Source organism: Chiroxiphia lanceolata, chromosome 1 (assembly GCF_009829145.1).
Source record: "Chiroxiphia lanceolata isolate bChiLan1 chromosome 1, bChiLan1.pri, whole genome shotgun sequence".
NCBI classification, from domain to species: domain Eukaryota; kingdom Metazoa; phylum Chordata; class Aves; order Passeriformes; family Pipridae; genus Chiroxiphia; species Chiroxiphia lanceolata.
Window position 1 is genome coordinate 48,397,165 of NC_045637.1, and position 16,224 is coordinate 48,413,388.

The 16,224-nt window shown below is 40.6% G+C and overlaps 1 protein-coding gene across 1 annotated transcript in view; it reads left to right on the forward strand.

The window, feature by feature from the left end:
• The first annotated feature begins 3,814 nt into the window (after positions 1-3,814).
• The window catches only part of ANKRD29 (ankyrin repeat domain 29), a 33,362-nt gene continuing 20,952 nt past the window's right edge, over positions 3,815-16,224 (forward strand). Inside the window, exons 1-4 of the mRNA XM_032711820.1 lie at positions 3,815-3,882; positions 9,480-9,590; positions 11,442-11,540; positions 13,392-13,490. Coding sequence (XP_032567711.1) covers positions 3,862-3,882; positions 9,480-9,590; positions 11,442-11,540; positions 13,392-13,490 — 330 coding nt within the window. The 5' untranslated portion in view covers positions 3,815-3,861. The remainder of the gene's footprint in view (positions 3,883-9,479; positions 9,591-11,441; positions 11,541-13,391; positions 13,491-16,224) is intronic.

Sequence of the window (16,224 nt, forward strand, 5' to 3'; positions counted from 1 at the left end):
TGATGTGTGAAAACCTTAGGGTGATGGTTTCAAAAGTAATCTTTGTCCTGGTGTCAGCATTTTGAGTTATAAGGCAAGAGAAAGTAAGGAAGCCAAACTGAGAAGCCATTTTTGAAGATTTCGGCACAAAAGACTTGCCTAAGCCCACACAGGAGGTCAGAGGCAGAAACATACAACAGTCATCTAAGAGGCAATGATCCAGGATTTTGAAATCATGCAGAGAGAACTAGAGTAGTATGGAGGATTTATACCTTTAGTAAAATAGAAATAGAGTTTGCTGTTCACAGTAGCAAGGCATATTACTGTTGTTGTCTGGGTAAAACTAGACTTCAGGATTTGTAGCTGAAACTGCTGAAGATTGCTCCATTTTACATTTTAAATTGCCTTTTGTTTTTAATCTTTGGGTAAAGTAGTTTATTTCTGGAAAAACATACAAACCTATTTTCATTTAAAAAAATATTTAAATAACTAAATGCTAATGGAAGCAAATGTCTGAGGAAAGAAGACAATGTAGATACAGCTGAAATCAATAACATTATACTAAGATCTCCACCATTTGCAAAACTTCCGAAGAAAAGTAAGTTACAATCGGAGGATAAATGTCACAGGCTCTCATCAATGATCTTTATCCAGGTGATATTGAAAGCAAATGCATTGACACTATTGACATACAGCCATATGGGAAATGAGGAAAGGTAACGCAGAAACATATTTGTCAATGCCATATCTCCTGAGTTACGCAGATGCAATTGTGTGACACACCCTGCAGTAAACAGCTCTGGAGTCTTGAAGATGGCAGTCAAATTTAGCAACAGGTTCTCAAAATGGGGGCAGAATCTCATGTCAGAGTTTGCTGAAGTTACAAAACATACACTGATCATCTTATCTGCTGAAATGTATGTATCCGTTTCCATACACAGCAAGCAAAATTACATTACTCTTCACTCACGTTTCTAAATGGGTATTTGTTTGTTGATGGCTATTTTTAAAGCAAATAGAAATTAATGTTGTCTTTGCATAAAAACTTGAAGATGTTTGAATCAAGAGCTCCAAATGAAGGTTTTGGCTAATCCAAAATTTTTGCTACTTCGTTTAATCCTTCATATATAGATGTGCCTGAACTGTTCTGGCTTATGTAAAGTTTGTCTGTGACTTACACGGAATGGTTGACTCAGCTTTTAAAGGCAATAATTTGATTTGTTCCTGCAATTCATCTTAGATTGCCTTCAGATTTGTACAAGACAACGTGATTCAGGATATTTGGAGTAATCACTGTGATGAAATACTGGGGGATAGGAATGCAGCCTGCTGCCCTGCAGATGAATTCTGCCTAACAGGTAACAATTCCCAATCAATTCAAGTATCTTGCAATCTTAAGTATTCTGCCAAGAATCAAAAATAAGGGAGATGTGGGTAGCATCACCACATAGCCCTAAAATGCAGTATTCCCACAGCTAGTAGCAGACACTGGGTTTGCAAGGCATCAGGGCTGAGCCTTGTCAGGTTTACTGTCTTTAAACTTTTCTTGACCTCCCTCAACTTTGTTTTACATGGCTTGGCTCTAACAGCGGTTCTTCTAATTGAAATTAGAGTTTGGTTGTAATGTGGAGCTGTAGACTGGTGAAGAAAGAGTCAGATGTAAAAGCATGTTAGCAAACATATAAACTGATGTTATGCAGACCCTAGAGGGAAGAAGAAGCCATTAACATGAACATCATATTCCCTGCAGCGACCAATTCCTGATGCTGACAGCTCACCATAACATCCCAAAGCACTGCCATCAGAATGAAACCACCAACCTTGGGACCTAGCAGAGGAGGGGAAAGGTGAGGATAATATCAGGAAAAGGAGTAAAAACTAGACAGTGTGTATAGGTTTTAACTGTAGTATTATTAATATTACCTTTTTTTTCCTGTATGGACTTCTTTTTCTGCAATAATTGTATCTGCTCTAGTAATGGTTCTTGTGTTAGACTGTTAAGATTCAGTTATACTAATTACAAATTCTTGGTTTTATATATATGAGGTGTGTTTCCTCTTTGCCCATAAACGTGATTTTGAGTATAACAATAGACAGATCAAAAAACAGTTTCTAAATGCATTCTGGGATAAACTTTCACAGGATCACCAAAAAAGAACATACCTTATATATACATTTCTGTATTCAACAGTTCTGACAAATTATTGCACCTGAATAAAAGAACAGAAAAATCACAGGAGACCGTGTGCTACAGAAAATAGGTGCAGTTTCAGATTTTGTGGGGAAATTAAGAAAGGCACTTCAAAATTTTTCTCTTGACATCCAAAATACAGACACAAAAAACCTGTACTGCTTTAGTGTCTTTTTTTGTTGTTTATCCAAAGAATTTTTTGTTTTTCCTTTGTCAAAAAAATTAATATTTTGGCTCATGAATGTGAAAAATTTGGCATGTTATTCACAATAGATTGAATAAATACGGGGATTTTCCAAGGGTGAGGTAGGGAGTGTGTACAGATCAGTAATATTTTCCTCTGTCAGTGGGCAAGCAACTCTGTGCAATTGGGTCAGAGCAAGGATGACTCTTAACTATGTAATCTACTCAGTTTATTCCGTATTTTTAAGCTTAAGAAGAAATCAGAATGATCATCCATGTTTGTATGATCTTCTCAGTAATTAAAGTGAGGTTCACACCAGGCCATGCATTCTGAGATGAGCTTGTGCTATTAGCGGCTTTCATCTCTTTCCCTACCGTTTGTTTTACTGTATGCACAGATGAATATTGCCTCAGGAAAAAGATCTGCAGAAAATCCTTCACTTGCAGATTTGTAGAATAAACTATTTGGATCTCAGCGCAAGTATTTGCTCTCAGTGCACGCGCATAATTTTCCCATGAATGGGATTTATGTGTGCACATCAAAAGAGTAAAATCCCTAAGGGCTGAGTTTAAACCAACAATAGCAAAGAAATTCAGGAATCTCCCACCAGAGCATGCCCTGCTTTGCCTATTTTATATCACGCAGACTTTGAATGAAATCTGTAGCAGCCAGGCAAAACAGGACATGCATTGGCTTTATGGTTGTTCATTTTTAAAGGCTTAAAATTAAGCTCTTAAGAACTCACTGGCTTCCTAATGAGAGCACATCACCCATGAGAGATAGTGTTGGTGATAGCTGGATGCATGCAAGGTGAAGGGGTGCTCACCCCCACATGCTTGTGTGGCAGCAGCGTGGTTGTACTCACAACCATTACTCTTAACAGGTTTTTCCTGAGCATGAAGGGGAAAGGCTGCAAAGTACAAAGGAGGTGTTGTGGAGGTGGCATTAGCTCTGTGATGAGACTGGGGCTAGGGTAAGGGTACCCGGGTTTTGGACCATTTCTGTGCTGTTTCTGAGCCGCAGAGGCCTGATCTATAGGTCTGAACGAGAGGCTGAGAGCAATGGGTCCCCCACTGCTGGGGGCTGGCTTCTCAGGATGCTGCTGCTGGAGCTGGGGGATACTAATACTGCTACTACTAATAATAATACTAACAGCAACAATAACAATAATAATACCACCAATAACAATATGTAACTATATGAAATTATATCCTTAAAAATAATTAATTATATTCTACTATTTTCTAATTTTATATTCTTAAGGATAATAATAATATTAATCCCAAATATTCTCCTCCTGCATAAAAAAAAACCCCCAAACACCACCAAACAACAACAAAAAAAACACCTTCAAAGGGGAATAATAATGTGCTCAGAAACCCCTGAGCACAAAGTGATGCGGAGGGAGGCGCCGGCCCCGCCCCGGTCCCGCGCAGCCCCGGGCGCGGAGCGGTGCGGACCGAGCTGCGCGGGCCGGAGCGGAGCGAGGCGGAGGCGGAGCGCGGCGATGTGCAGGATGTCGTTCAAGGTGAGCCGGGCGCCGGGGAGAGGGGCGGGGGGATGCGCCTTTGGGTTCCCGCTTTGCGCTTGCCGTGCCGGCAGCCCGTGAAGTGCTCCGTCATATTCATGGGTTCGGGGATTGATTTGATTTTTTTTTTTTTTTTTTTTTTTTAGGAAAAACGAGGGTGGTTTAGGGCGGAGGGAAAGAAAACAGCAGCGTCCTTCCCGGGCTATGGGGTGCACTGGGAGTGCTGCGGTGGCAGCTGATAGAGCGGACGCTTTCCACAGCTGACACCCCCAAAAGGGTGCGTGGCTTGTGTTACATAAACTGCGAGACTCCGTGGAGCGTAAAGCTGGCTTTAGGGTGGCCGGGCTCCTGTGCCGTGGGTTTTGGTGCAGTCAGGAGCCTCCTCTTCACTTTTCCAACCGTCTCTGCTGGTGCTGGTTGTGTAATAGTTAGGAGGCAACCTTTATCCGTGCTCTTCCTTTCAGGCTGTGGTGTCCACTGAAGCCAGGCTAGTTCATTCCCTTTGCTGCCTCCAATTCCTGTCACTTTTTGTACTTCTTCCAACCAAACCCATGCAAGAGCTCTCATTTCAAAAGATTGCCTGAAATAAGTTTTTTAATCTGAGGACAGGATTAAAAAGGTTTGGCAAAAAGAGAAGCAAGCAGCAATTTACTAATTATGTTAACAGATAATATTTATGATGGATGTACATCTTCTCCTTAGTTATGCACTTTCTGGATGCTGTGCTTGCCCTTCTCTTATTGATCAGCAGCTCGGTGCCAGTCCTTTGCCATACTGCTTGTGTTGCATTACTTTATTTGATGGATTCTTCCCTGTACCTGCCTCTCACTCCTGTCAAGTTATCTCCAGCATGAAGTGTCGGTGCTTCAGAGGCACCATGTCAGTTCAGTGGTGGTGTAGCAGGTGGTTTCCACCTGCAGTTATAGCCCTGGCAAGCAGGGCTTGTTCACAGTGCAGCTCAGCCTTATACTTGGTGGTGAAATCACAGGGTCATGCAATGGTTTGTGTTGGAAGGGACCTTAAAGATCATCTCGTTCCAACCCCTCTGTCATGAGCAGGGACATCTCCCACTAGACCAGGTTGCTCAAAATCCCATCCAAGCTGGCTTTGGACACTTCTAGGGATAGGGCATCCACAACTTCTCTAGGCAACCTGTTCCAGTGCCTCACCACGCTCACAATAAAGAATTTATTTTGATCTAAACCTGTCGTCTTCCAGTTTAAAGCCATTTCCCCTTGTACTGTCACTACATGCCCTTGTGAAAATGTGGGGGCCCTGGAGATGAACATAGTACTCCAAGTGTGGTCTCAACAGAGCAGAATAGAGGGTACCACATTCCTCAACCTGCTGGTCAGACTTCTTTTGGTGTAGCCCAGGATACACTTGGCTACAGTGCAGTCTCTGTGGTTTATTCCCTTTTTGGTCCTGCAGTGGTCTCATACCTCCTTTTTTTTTTCTTAGTCTTAGTCTTTTCTGTCCCTTCATTCTGTCTCTGTGAGGTTTTTTCCACCTTCATTTCTCACAAGCATCCACTCTAGCTTCATGTTCCTGATGGTGCCAGCCCTGTCTTCTTGTATTCTTCTCCTTTTGTCGCTTCCTTGTTTTTTTCTCCCATCCTTCAGGTCTTATTTTCTGTTATGTCTCTGTGAGCTCTTATTCTGTGCCCTGTTTCTCACTCTGTGAGAAAGTACTCCTGTTCAAGGTGGCTCACTGCTGTCCTGCCCCTCTGGAGAGTTGCAGCCCGCACCTCCCTCTGCTTTATTTCTCTTTTCTGTGTCTTTTTGCTTTGCATTTTCTCTTTTTCTCAGAAAACTGTATTTTGCTTCGATCCCTACTGTCCCAGTTTGCTACTGTCTATTCATATTTTCCGTCTTAATATTCTACTTACCCATGATGTACCATTTGTCTTTCTTTCTCACTGTGTATATACACGACTATTCTCTCTTCTTCTACCAGCTTTTGCCTATCTAACCAACATTTATATCTTGAGTGACCTTTCTTTTTTATCAGGATCCTTCATGTAAGATATATTGCTAGCTAATAAAGTACTCTTTTCTCCTAAGTCTCACTAACCTTTTCCATCATATCATGCTTGATCCTGATTTCCAATTCTTCTTCTTAAAACTTTTCATTCAATTCCTCCTTTCCATTAGGACTGGATTGGAAACTAAGAAGGAAAACAGAATTTTCTTGTATTTTGACAGTAAAAGGAACACACCACTACCAGGGCTAGTGTTCTCTTTCTCCTCTCTTTTCTTTCTCTTTTCCTACTGCCTCTTTCATCTACAAGACCCCTGTTTAAGAACTGCACTCTTCCTCCTCAGCTGTTACCCCACTGTCACCTGCCTTTTCTCTGCAAACAGCAAGTCAAAGGTAGCCCAGGGTGTTGGTGGTCACAGCATTTAAATTATATTTTTCCCCTCAATATTCCTAAAATAACACACATATATTAGCACAATTTATTTTTTCCTGTATCCCTGCACAGAAATGGTCTTGTCAGATTTATAATATATATTTTCCTCTAGGCCATTTTTGAATAAGTATTTTTTCTAATGTCAATACAGCATGAATATAATGCCAGCTTTTCATCTATGGGCTCTTGTAAAAGCACACAAACAATCAAAATTAATGGAACAGCCGGAGTTTGAAATAAAGCTTTAGAGAACCTGATGAAGCAAAGGAAATTTTATCCTGAAAGTTGCTGATGCTGGAGCAAATGACATAATGAAACAAGCTATTTTCACCAAAGCTATTAACTAATCACTTTTTCAAATGTTTATCACATTCTGTTCCAGACTGTCAGTGCTGAGGATCGGTTGTTTAGTTTAAGGATACTTTGGGAGCAGACTAGCTTTATAATAAGAATTATGTGAAAATTTTATCCAGTTAATCTTTTGAAATTCAACATTACCTCTCCCTAAGACGTATCTGATGAGAACAAGATTGAGTTCATAACTGAACAACAGCAGTCACATCCTGCAGCTTAAAACCCTTTTATTGCTCAAAAATTATTCAACTATTTGAATTATTAATCCCAAAGTACTGTCTTACATTTTGCCTATCAGTGATGTCAGTAGTGCTGATATCACCTGAAAGTGAAGAGCACGGAGGTATAGATAAAGAACAGGAGCTGTTCTTTATCATCTGAATGATTTTGCACTTACCATTCACTTTAGGAGGTAAAATAGCTCAGATTTGTATTTGCTTATATTAATCTAATCAATGGATGGTTGATGAGTGTGCTGTATACTCTACTTTTGTACAAGGAATCCCCAGCAATGAGGGAGCAAGAGGGGTAGTAGAAGTACTAGTAGCAGTCATTGCCAATTGGGTTGAAAGCACCACAGGGAAAAATCTGGTTTTGTGTCCTTGACGCACTGGAGAATTCTTCCATTCCTTGGGTCTGATCCAAAGCACAAGGACAACTTTGCTGAAGAGCTACTGTAGGAGCTACGGGGGGTGGGGGGAGGCGGCGGGAGGGGAAAGAGGTAGGAATTTATGACTCATAAGGCTAAAGACTTTGGGCTTCTATTTCCAACCCAAGGTAACACTGGACACTTAGTTCTTTTCTCTCCTCATGTGAACTGGTGAAAGCAGGTAAGGAGTTTCTAAATATTCATTCCAGTTCCTACCTACCTGACCAATGAAGGTAGTGGTGGTGTATGGTATGAATAATAAAATGCAGTTTGCTACTGTGCCCTTGTAGTGTAAACTGGGCTGGATTAAATAAATCTTTCCCTTTATGGATATATTGCCATACCCCAAAGCTTTCCAATATCATAGTGATACAGCCAATATCATAGTGATACAGCCAATAAGACAATATTCCTAACTGCCAGCTCTATAAATAAGTTATAAATATCTGTCTAATAAATCAGAGGAAAAAGGGCAATGTGGGCCAGTGTGTGTTTGGGTCAATTGTTTGCATTTACATAAAATTTTAGCGGTTGTAAGGCTAAAGATAGGAAGATACTACAGCATTGCCTGCAAGGAGGATATAAACTGCAAACTCTTCTTTGATCAACATTATCTACAGATTCTCCAGGGAAATCCATGAGCTATGAAGGGAAGATCAGAATTTAGCTTGCCTAAATATTCAGACTTCTGCGGCTATATGTGCTGGTACAAGAAATATTGTTATCAATTCATAGGAAGTGACTTATAATTTATTGAATCGTTGGAACTTCTCTCGTCTCAAACATCTGCCAATTTTCAAACCTATGAATATTAAAAATGCATCCCAAGGAAAGTGCTCAGTGCAATGGACCTGAGATAAATTGAGATTCATGATTTGTCTTGTGTCTCCTGGTTTCTGCAAAGTTTATTATCTGTATGTCAGTGAAGGGAGTAATTTAAGCTCTACTATATATATGTGCATTTTAAGTATCAACTGTGAAACCATTAAATCTTGATTCTCTACCACATTACATGTGCGCATTGACATTTAGACAAGGAGAAGTGTCTATTACATTTCTGAAGCTGAATGACTTTTATATCCACTCTGAACTCTCTTATCATGAAGGCAGGATTCACTGGGAGGCAAGGCCCCTGGGTATTTTTGACTCTGTTTTTGGTATAAGTGACTATCAGTGAAGTGATGCTGAACTGTTGGTGGTTTGGGGCCTAATTAAAAAATCAGCAGCATGAGCCTTCTCTAGGATATGTAAAATTGCCATCACAGTGTTGTTTCCCCCCTGTCACAGTGCTTGCCTGTCAGGGCAGCATATTGGCAGCTGTCTGCATGGAACAGATAAGGAGGTTAAGAGCAAAGCCCATGGCTTTTTTTTCTGCCCTCTTCCTGTGCTGAGGCAGTGATAATTTGCTCCTACCCAGGAGAATTCACACTGTGGCATTGTTTCTAAGAGTAAGAAAGCCTCAAAAGAGTATTATGTTACTATTATTTTGTTCAGCAGTGGCCTGTGTTATCTAGTTTTCAGAGTTTCTTAATTTTGGCTTTCATGTTGCCTTGCATTCCTAGTAAATGAATCCAAAAGTCTATAAACAGCCAGATTTTAGCCTTTTTTCACCCAGGAGATATCACACATGCCCACAGTTACAGGGTGTTAATTCCAGGGAGGAGGCAGACCAAGCAGTCTAGGAAACACATGAGCAATACTTTTTGTGTATTGGAAGTTTATATACAGAAAGGAAGGAGATGACAGAAAGCTAACCTGAAACCCAAGAGGATGTCCTGCAGCAGGACATGTCAGCAGGATGCTTCAGCCTAACTTTGGCCAGCCCCACCACAAAAGCAAACAATACAGGTACCAATTAGTATGTTGTTTTCTATAATGTCTCCCTGTGGTCTAGCATCATCATCTCTCATTACAGAGCAATCTAAGAGATATAGACTGCCATGGACATAGGGAAGACTTGAAACAACATGAAGTAGCCCAGGAAGTCTGATCTCTTTAATTGCACAAAGAAATTAGATTAGCTTCCTTTCTGTGCTCTGGGCTTGAAAGAACAGCATGCTAAGCTGAAACTTGCCTGGTTTGAATGCAGAATGTATGCAATGTGTATGTTTGTCCAACGTATCTTCAGAAATGGTTTATTTCTGCTTTTTTTTATTTTTTTTCTTTCTCTTTTTTCACCAGAAAGAAACACCACTTGCCAATGCTGCGTTTTGGGCTGCAAGAAAAGGAAACCTGGCTCTCCTCCAGCTGCTGCTGAACAGTGGGCGAGTAGATGTGGACTGCAAAGACAGCGTATGCACACAATGCACCTACACCCACACCACTGATTTTGCATCACTTTCCATAGACCACTGTGCAGAGGGTGTGGTAGGAATCTAACATGAGACATTTGAGAGGCTTAAGGCACTTAAGGGTGATTTAAAACCGTCTCTTGTCAGGAAGCAAGTTTGAAACTTAAGATCATGATTTACATCAGTGGCAAGGGGTTAAGAATTTGCCAGCATTCAAAAATGTGTCTTACACAGTTATTTGTGGGGCTGACATTTAAAACACAGATCCTAGCACCTCGGGCTTCTCTTTGCAGAGAAATGTCATTGTAGTAATAGATCACAGTGAAGAGTTAGCTCAATTAAGCCCAGGTAGCAATGATTCTGTCAGCTAGCAGAACTCCTCATAATTAGAAGAACTGGTGGTCTGTTAAATTCTTCCTACTCCCCTCCAGTATCTCTGGACTGGGCACCAGCATGAAGGCACAAGACTGCCGAGCGAAGAGGAGCCCAGACACGTGACAGAGAGATTTCATGGGCATTTTCTTACTGTAACTGACATGGGTTGAAATTAGTTTTGAGATTAGAAATGGGTTGATAACACGGATAACGACTGTTTCTTTCTATTCTGCCTGTAACATATGGTGAGCTACTTGATTGTGCTAAGCTGTGTCAAAGAGCAGGAGAAAACGGAGGTTGGGAAGTTCCAGGTTTCTTTCCCTTGGCGTGGGGACTGACTGACATGGAGTCATGCCAGTGTTGTACAGGATTAGTGCCATTTCAAGCCTGAAACATGAACCTGCCACAGCTTCTCTCACTTTGAATACCCTCAAAGTGCAAGAGATTTTTTTAAGCACATTGACTTTAACCTATCTTTTCATTTTCATTTCATTTTTGCCGTGTAGGCAAGAATTTGTCCTACAGTACTTCTGGAGCTGGTGCTATGACTGTCCTTCTGCCAGGGAGGGAAGGATGTTCAGATGGAGGCTTGAAGTAAACAGGACAGAGATCAATGTAAAAAAATAAGGTCCACTACTGCTCATTTTTTCTCAAAAGAAGACTAACTTTGGTCAAGAATTTTCACACTGCACTACATTATTAATTGTATCAGACATACACATTTTCTAGACTAAATTATTTTTGTAGAGTTAAGACCACATGCTTCTTTTTTGCAATGTCATCTATTTCTTCTTTAAATTGAAGTGGTGTGTGGGAATGTTTTAGAAGTATGAGTTTCATCCTTATATGCATATGGTTTTCGCATATTGTCCGTACACCACACACATATAACCTCAATCTTACTTGGTTCACTGGAACAGTGACCTTACAGTGTACTGAGGGAACATATTTCTGGACAGAAAGTTCTCTTTTATAATGTGAAGAGTCACAGAGTGAGTTTGCTCTGATTGTTTGAATAGGGAATTAGTGTTCAAATCACCCAGCCCCTACTCCTGACTGTGACTCAGAATAAGTGACTCAGCTGAGTCACTCAGCTCCTGTGTCTAAGGCTATTCTTCTGGAAATGATGCAAAGATCTTTGGGATTCTGTGATTTAAAAAAGCCTGTGTATTAAAAAAAGCATTCTTTTTATTCTTGTGGCACTTACTGTTGGGCAATAAGGCAAAGTATTTTTATACATATCTGTTGAACAGTTAGGCCTTAACACTGCAGACAAGTCTGTAATGCTTTTGCTTAAACACCTGATAATTGCTCATTTTCAAAGCATTCTTGATAGTAAGTTTAAAATGACAGCAAGTTATTTGATGATCATAAGCTTCCTTCAGCTTTTCAGAAGAGGTACTGTCTCTTTCAGACAGCCTGATTCATTGCTGTAGGTGTCTGTTGAAGGTACTGACTTATTTTTCCTTACCCCCAGCTTGGCACAACAGCTCTGATGGTGGCATCTTACTATGGCCACATAGATTGTGTGCGGGAATTGGTGTTGCAAGGAGCAGATATCAATCTGCAGAGAGAGGTAGGAGAAGTTCTGCATTCAAACAGGGCTTGATTAAGTTTGTTGTTTGTTTATTACAAATAATAATAGACAGTTGTCTGTGGCTTTTTGCCAGTTGCTTCTTTGTCACTTGTTGTGCAGTGCATGTATAACAGGGTCTGTTCTCCTGACAGCATCAGAGAATCAGATATATGGAGTTTATAACAGAAAATGAGATGCCAGAGGTACATTTAAAAATAACTTATCAAACATTTTCAGCACATATGGTTGGGGAGGGTCAGTTACACCTGAGATGTAACCCCCCCCAGGTTATGCCATTTATGTATTTGCAGTTTTACTTATTGGCACAATAATTTACAGCTCTCTAGATGGAATAAATGATAAGTCCTTTACCTTTTGATTTGCATCCTGGTCGTTAAAATTGAGTAGGTGCCATTGCTAGCACAGTGGTTATTTTGACTCGATATGCTTTGGAGTTTCTGCCTCTTAGTCTGAGACAACTCATCTCTAACAATCACACAACTTGATCACCCATACCCTTCCCTGCATCTCTGCTTTGCATTCAAGGCATTTATTTGCACTCTTGCGCCATGACATGCTTGCTTGTGGAATGGACATCAGCAACTGGTTTTGGGAAACGGCCTTTCACTCATGCTCCATGCAAATGGTTGTAAGGAGTACTTGCAGTTGCTCTGGTCTGTGTGTTGGCTACACAGAGCAGAATTGCTCTGGGATAACCACGGTTGTACTGGTCCTAAGAGCAGCTTAAGGAGGACGTGCAGTTACATGGGGTGGCAGCATGTAGTGCAGGACAGCAGTATGCTGGTTGCTCTAACAATACAAACCAATGTTTCTTACTTTCCTTGGTTACCTGGAACCAGAGCATTAATCTCATGCTGACATCTGTAAGTTACTGAGTCAGTGAATGCCATGGTTGATGATATAAGTGTCTTTGCACTTACTGGCCTAAACTTGCTCTAACCATGATTGTCAGTGTCTTTCAGTGGGGTCCTGTTCTAACAAAACATATATTTAAACATGTGCCTTCCCCCAGGTAAATATTGCTTGGAAAGCAGCTACAAAAGAAAAAGCTGAGAACAGTTTTATGGAGCTGCTCATGAGTATCACTCAGGATATACTGATTCAACAAGCCAAAAAAAAGAGAAACATTGAAAGCCTCCAAATCACTCTGTTGCAGAAAAGGAGCAAAACAGATGAAGTTTAAGCCCTAAAGACCAATGGCATTGCTCTGCAATTAAATACACATACTCAAACCAGCGCTCTTGTGCTCTGGAGTTGTAGTGAAGCTTAGGGAAGTGAGTGCTCCATAAATGTGTCTCCAGGAGAAGGGGTTCTAAAATGGTCTAAAGGGGCCACGCGCTATTGTAAAGGCTTTTGGTACTGGAGTGAATTTCATGTGTAGCTCCCCTTTCCTGCACCTTCTATGTGGGATGAGAGAGCCCAAAGTCAGGAAAATCTGCATGTCTTTTCTTTCTCTCTTTCTTCCTTCCTTCCCTTTTTTCTTCCTTCAGTCCAGCCATTAAAAGCTTGCCTAATGATTTTTGGGGTCCTGATTTGCTCACATGTTAATGACAGTATGTTACACAACTTGTATTAAATACAGGGTTTCAGTTCTTCTTGGATTTTACTCAAGTGTATGATGCTGGACAGATTTCCCAGTGCAGTGGGAAGAAGACTGAGTTAAGATACCTAGTGTCCTCTGCAGTCCTCAAAATCATCATTCAGCTGATATTCAACTGATTGAGCGCAATACTTTTACATTTGAAATGTATACTCAGTCATTATTTGCACATATATTCAGTCAAGTGTGTTATGCATTTGGAGTTCTTTTAATACATTTTTCTCTTACAGTCAGGTGCAACTCCTCTGTTCTTTGCTGCACAACAAGGCCACAATGATGTAGTGAAGTTTCTCTTCTCATTTGGAGCCTCCACTGAATTTAAGAATAAAGTAAGATGATGGGTCTATTTTTGCACGCTGATACATTCTGACAATCAAGTCTGTTTTTTCATATTCTCATGAAACATGACAAGACAGTGCTAAGATGATAAAAGGATTTCCTCACTTGAACATTTTCTGAGTAATATGCATAATGCAATACATTGTAAAAATATTAACTTGTGACTAGCTTTTATTACCTAGACTTAATAGCATAAGTTGATCAAAGATCTGTCCCTTAATAGTGATATCAGTCTTTCCTCTTAAGCCATCATCCAATACAAGATCAAAGGGTCTTTTTGTACATGTTAGATAGGATCTCAGTTTAGGTGTTTATGTACTTCACTTGCATAGACAGATATTCCATCTGCATTGGGATATCTCTGCATACCACCATAGGATGCATAGGAGTGTAATGGCTTCAGTCCTCCCTAAATTCCCATTTACCCATCTGTAAAAGAAGATGAAATACACCTCAGAGCTTTTATTTCTTTATTCAAGCAGGCCCTTTTACAACATCTTAGAATAGTCAAAAACGCAGGCAGCAGAGCCTGGGTTTGTCGCCCCTCATGGGGTCAACAGCAACAAGCACAGCAGTTCATCACTGACAGCAGTACATCAACTAAGTTTCTTTGCACAAGGCAGTACTAGCACCTCTGCCTTCAGCAAACAGAACCAAAAGCAACATATTTTCATTAAATATACTTGTCCTTGACATGCTAGCCACATCTTGAAGCATTCCCATAATCTGGGGAGGACACTTGCCAGTCACTTACTCTGGGACCCATAGCATTGTGTTTGAAGAAGGAATAGTTCTTTATCCCACAGCATCCAATTTTTCAAGATACTCTAGGCTGTGATTTGAATGATTTCCTCAATCCAAACCTGCTTTCTGCAGTCCCTGGAAATATAGGCTCTAAATACAAAGGAAATTAATGGAACATCAGAAACTCAATTCTTTATGCTCCAGGGGCTAAAAATCCTAAGGTTTTGTGGACAGAGTCCACACATGCCCTTAGAGTAGTATTCCAGTACCCCAGGGAGCTATACTTGTGGCGAAAAGCTCTCTGACCACAGCAGCAATCAGTAATAAAAACATGAATGAAATTGTAGCTGTTTAACACAACAGCAAGTGCAGCTGTGGAACTTGGCAATGCAGGAGGTTGCAATGTTAAATACAGTAGCTGGATTTTAAAGTGCTGAATAATCTCATGTGGGACAGATTTATAGGGTAAAGCTGCACATTAAAATAAGCATTGCTTCTCTGACTTCAATTTCAGGATATAGGTGAGGCTTAGCAAGATTCAGAAAGGGAATTTTCACTTGCATTCAGCTGGGAAGTCAGAGGCTCATACCTTGTTCTATCTAGAGGGACAATTACATTTTCACTGAATCTTTCCACAGCCTGTAAACTAGGAGTTTATGAAGAGGCCAAGACTTGATCCAGAAGGTGAACAGCAGGCTTGAAATTGTCTGATCCTTCATGACAATGTATGATCTTTTATGAAGCATGGAAAATATATTGATGTAAGACACTAGGGTGGATAAAAGGGAGCGAAGATCTAAATTAAAAGGAAATATTTCTGCATTCAGCTGCTCCAAATCGCTTCCATCTTTGGACAAATGCAAATTTGGGCTCTTTTCTTTCTCACCTTGAAACTTTGCCTCCAGCTCCCCTTTTCCTGCCTACCTCTTCTTCTGAATCCAGACCTAACTTGGCCCATATGCCAGTCCTAAGTATCTTTTAAGCTGCAGGATGCTCTTCCTCTCCAGACCACAGCTTTTTGCCATTTCCACACAAGCTGACCATAAGACAACACCAACTCCCACTGGACATAACATGAGAAACTGATGTGTGATGTGCATGTGAGGCTCTTTTCCAGTAGCATCACCTGACATACCTGTCCAAGCATTCCCTCCTTCTCATCTTTCTTCAAAAAGTGTATCGATCACTTCAGCACTCACGGTGTGACACAAGCTATGGTGCCTGAAAAGATTCTCAGAAGCTGAACAAAGGATTGCTGAGTTACTATGAACCTGTGCCAGATGAAAGTGACACTTGTTTAAAAAGTTGAGGTAGACTATCATGTCCATGCCCTCTTTGCTGCAATGATCTGCTCTCTCTGGACGCTAGTATGAGGGCTTTGCTAAATTCACCATTAATGCTGGGACCTATCCTGGATATTTCCATGTTCATTCTTTCACTCATTCCTTACTTGGGTACTGCAGCTCTTTTGAAATTAAGATCTAGACACAGGAATCCAAATGTTTACAGCTTCCAGGCTGGACTTTGGTAACCCACTGAATTTTTAGACTGAGACTGGGTGAGAAACTAACTACTTTGTGCAGCAGTGTGCACTTGAGCAGGAGGCATCAGTGAGATGTAATGCATTGACGGTGCACATCTTCCGTTGGCCTGCTAGTATGGTTTTGTATCAGTCCAGTTTTCTGATTCAATAATGTGGTTTTCATAGCCTGGAATTATTCCATTGTTCTCTTAAGAGGTGACCAAGGTAACAGGCTCCTCCATCCCTCCCAAACCCCAGAAACAATATAGTTGACAAAATATGCCTTTTCAGGTAAGGCATTTTCTGACTAAGACACTCAGTTGGGAGCAGCACTGCAAAACGTATGGCTGATCCTGGGGGTTTTTAAAAGGCACTGCAAAATGGATCAATTTGCAAAGAATATATATATTTCTATTATAAATGAAGACATGGAATTAAAATAAGAAAAAAAATTGAAT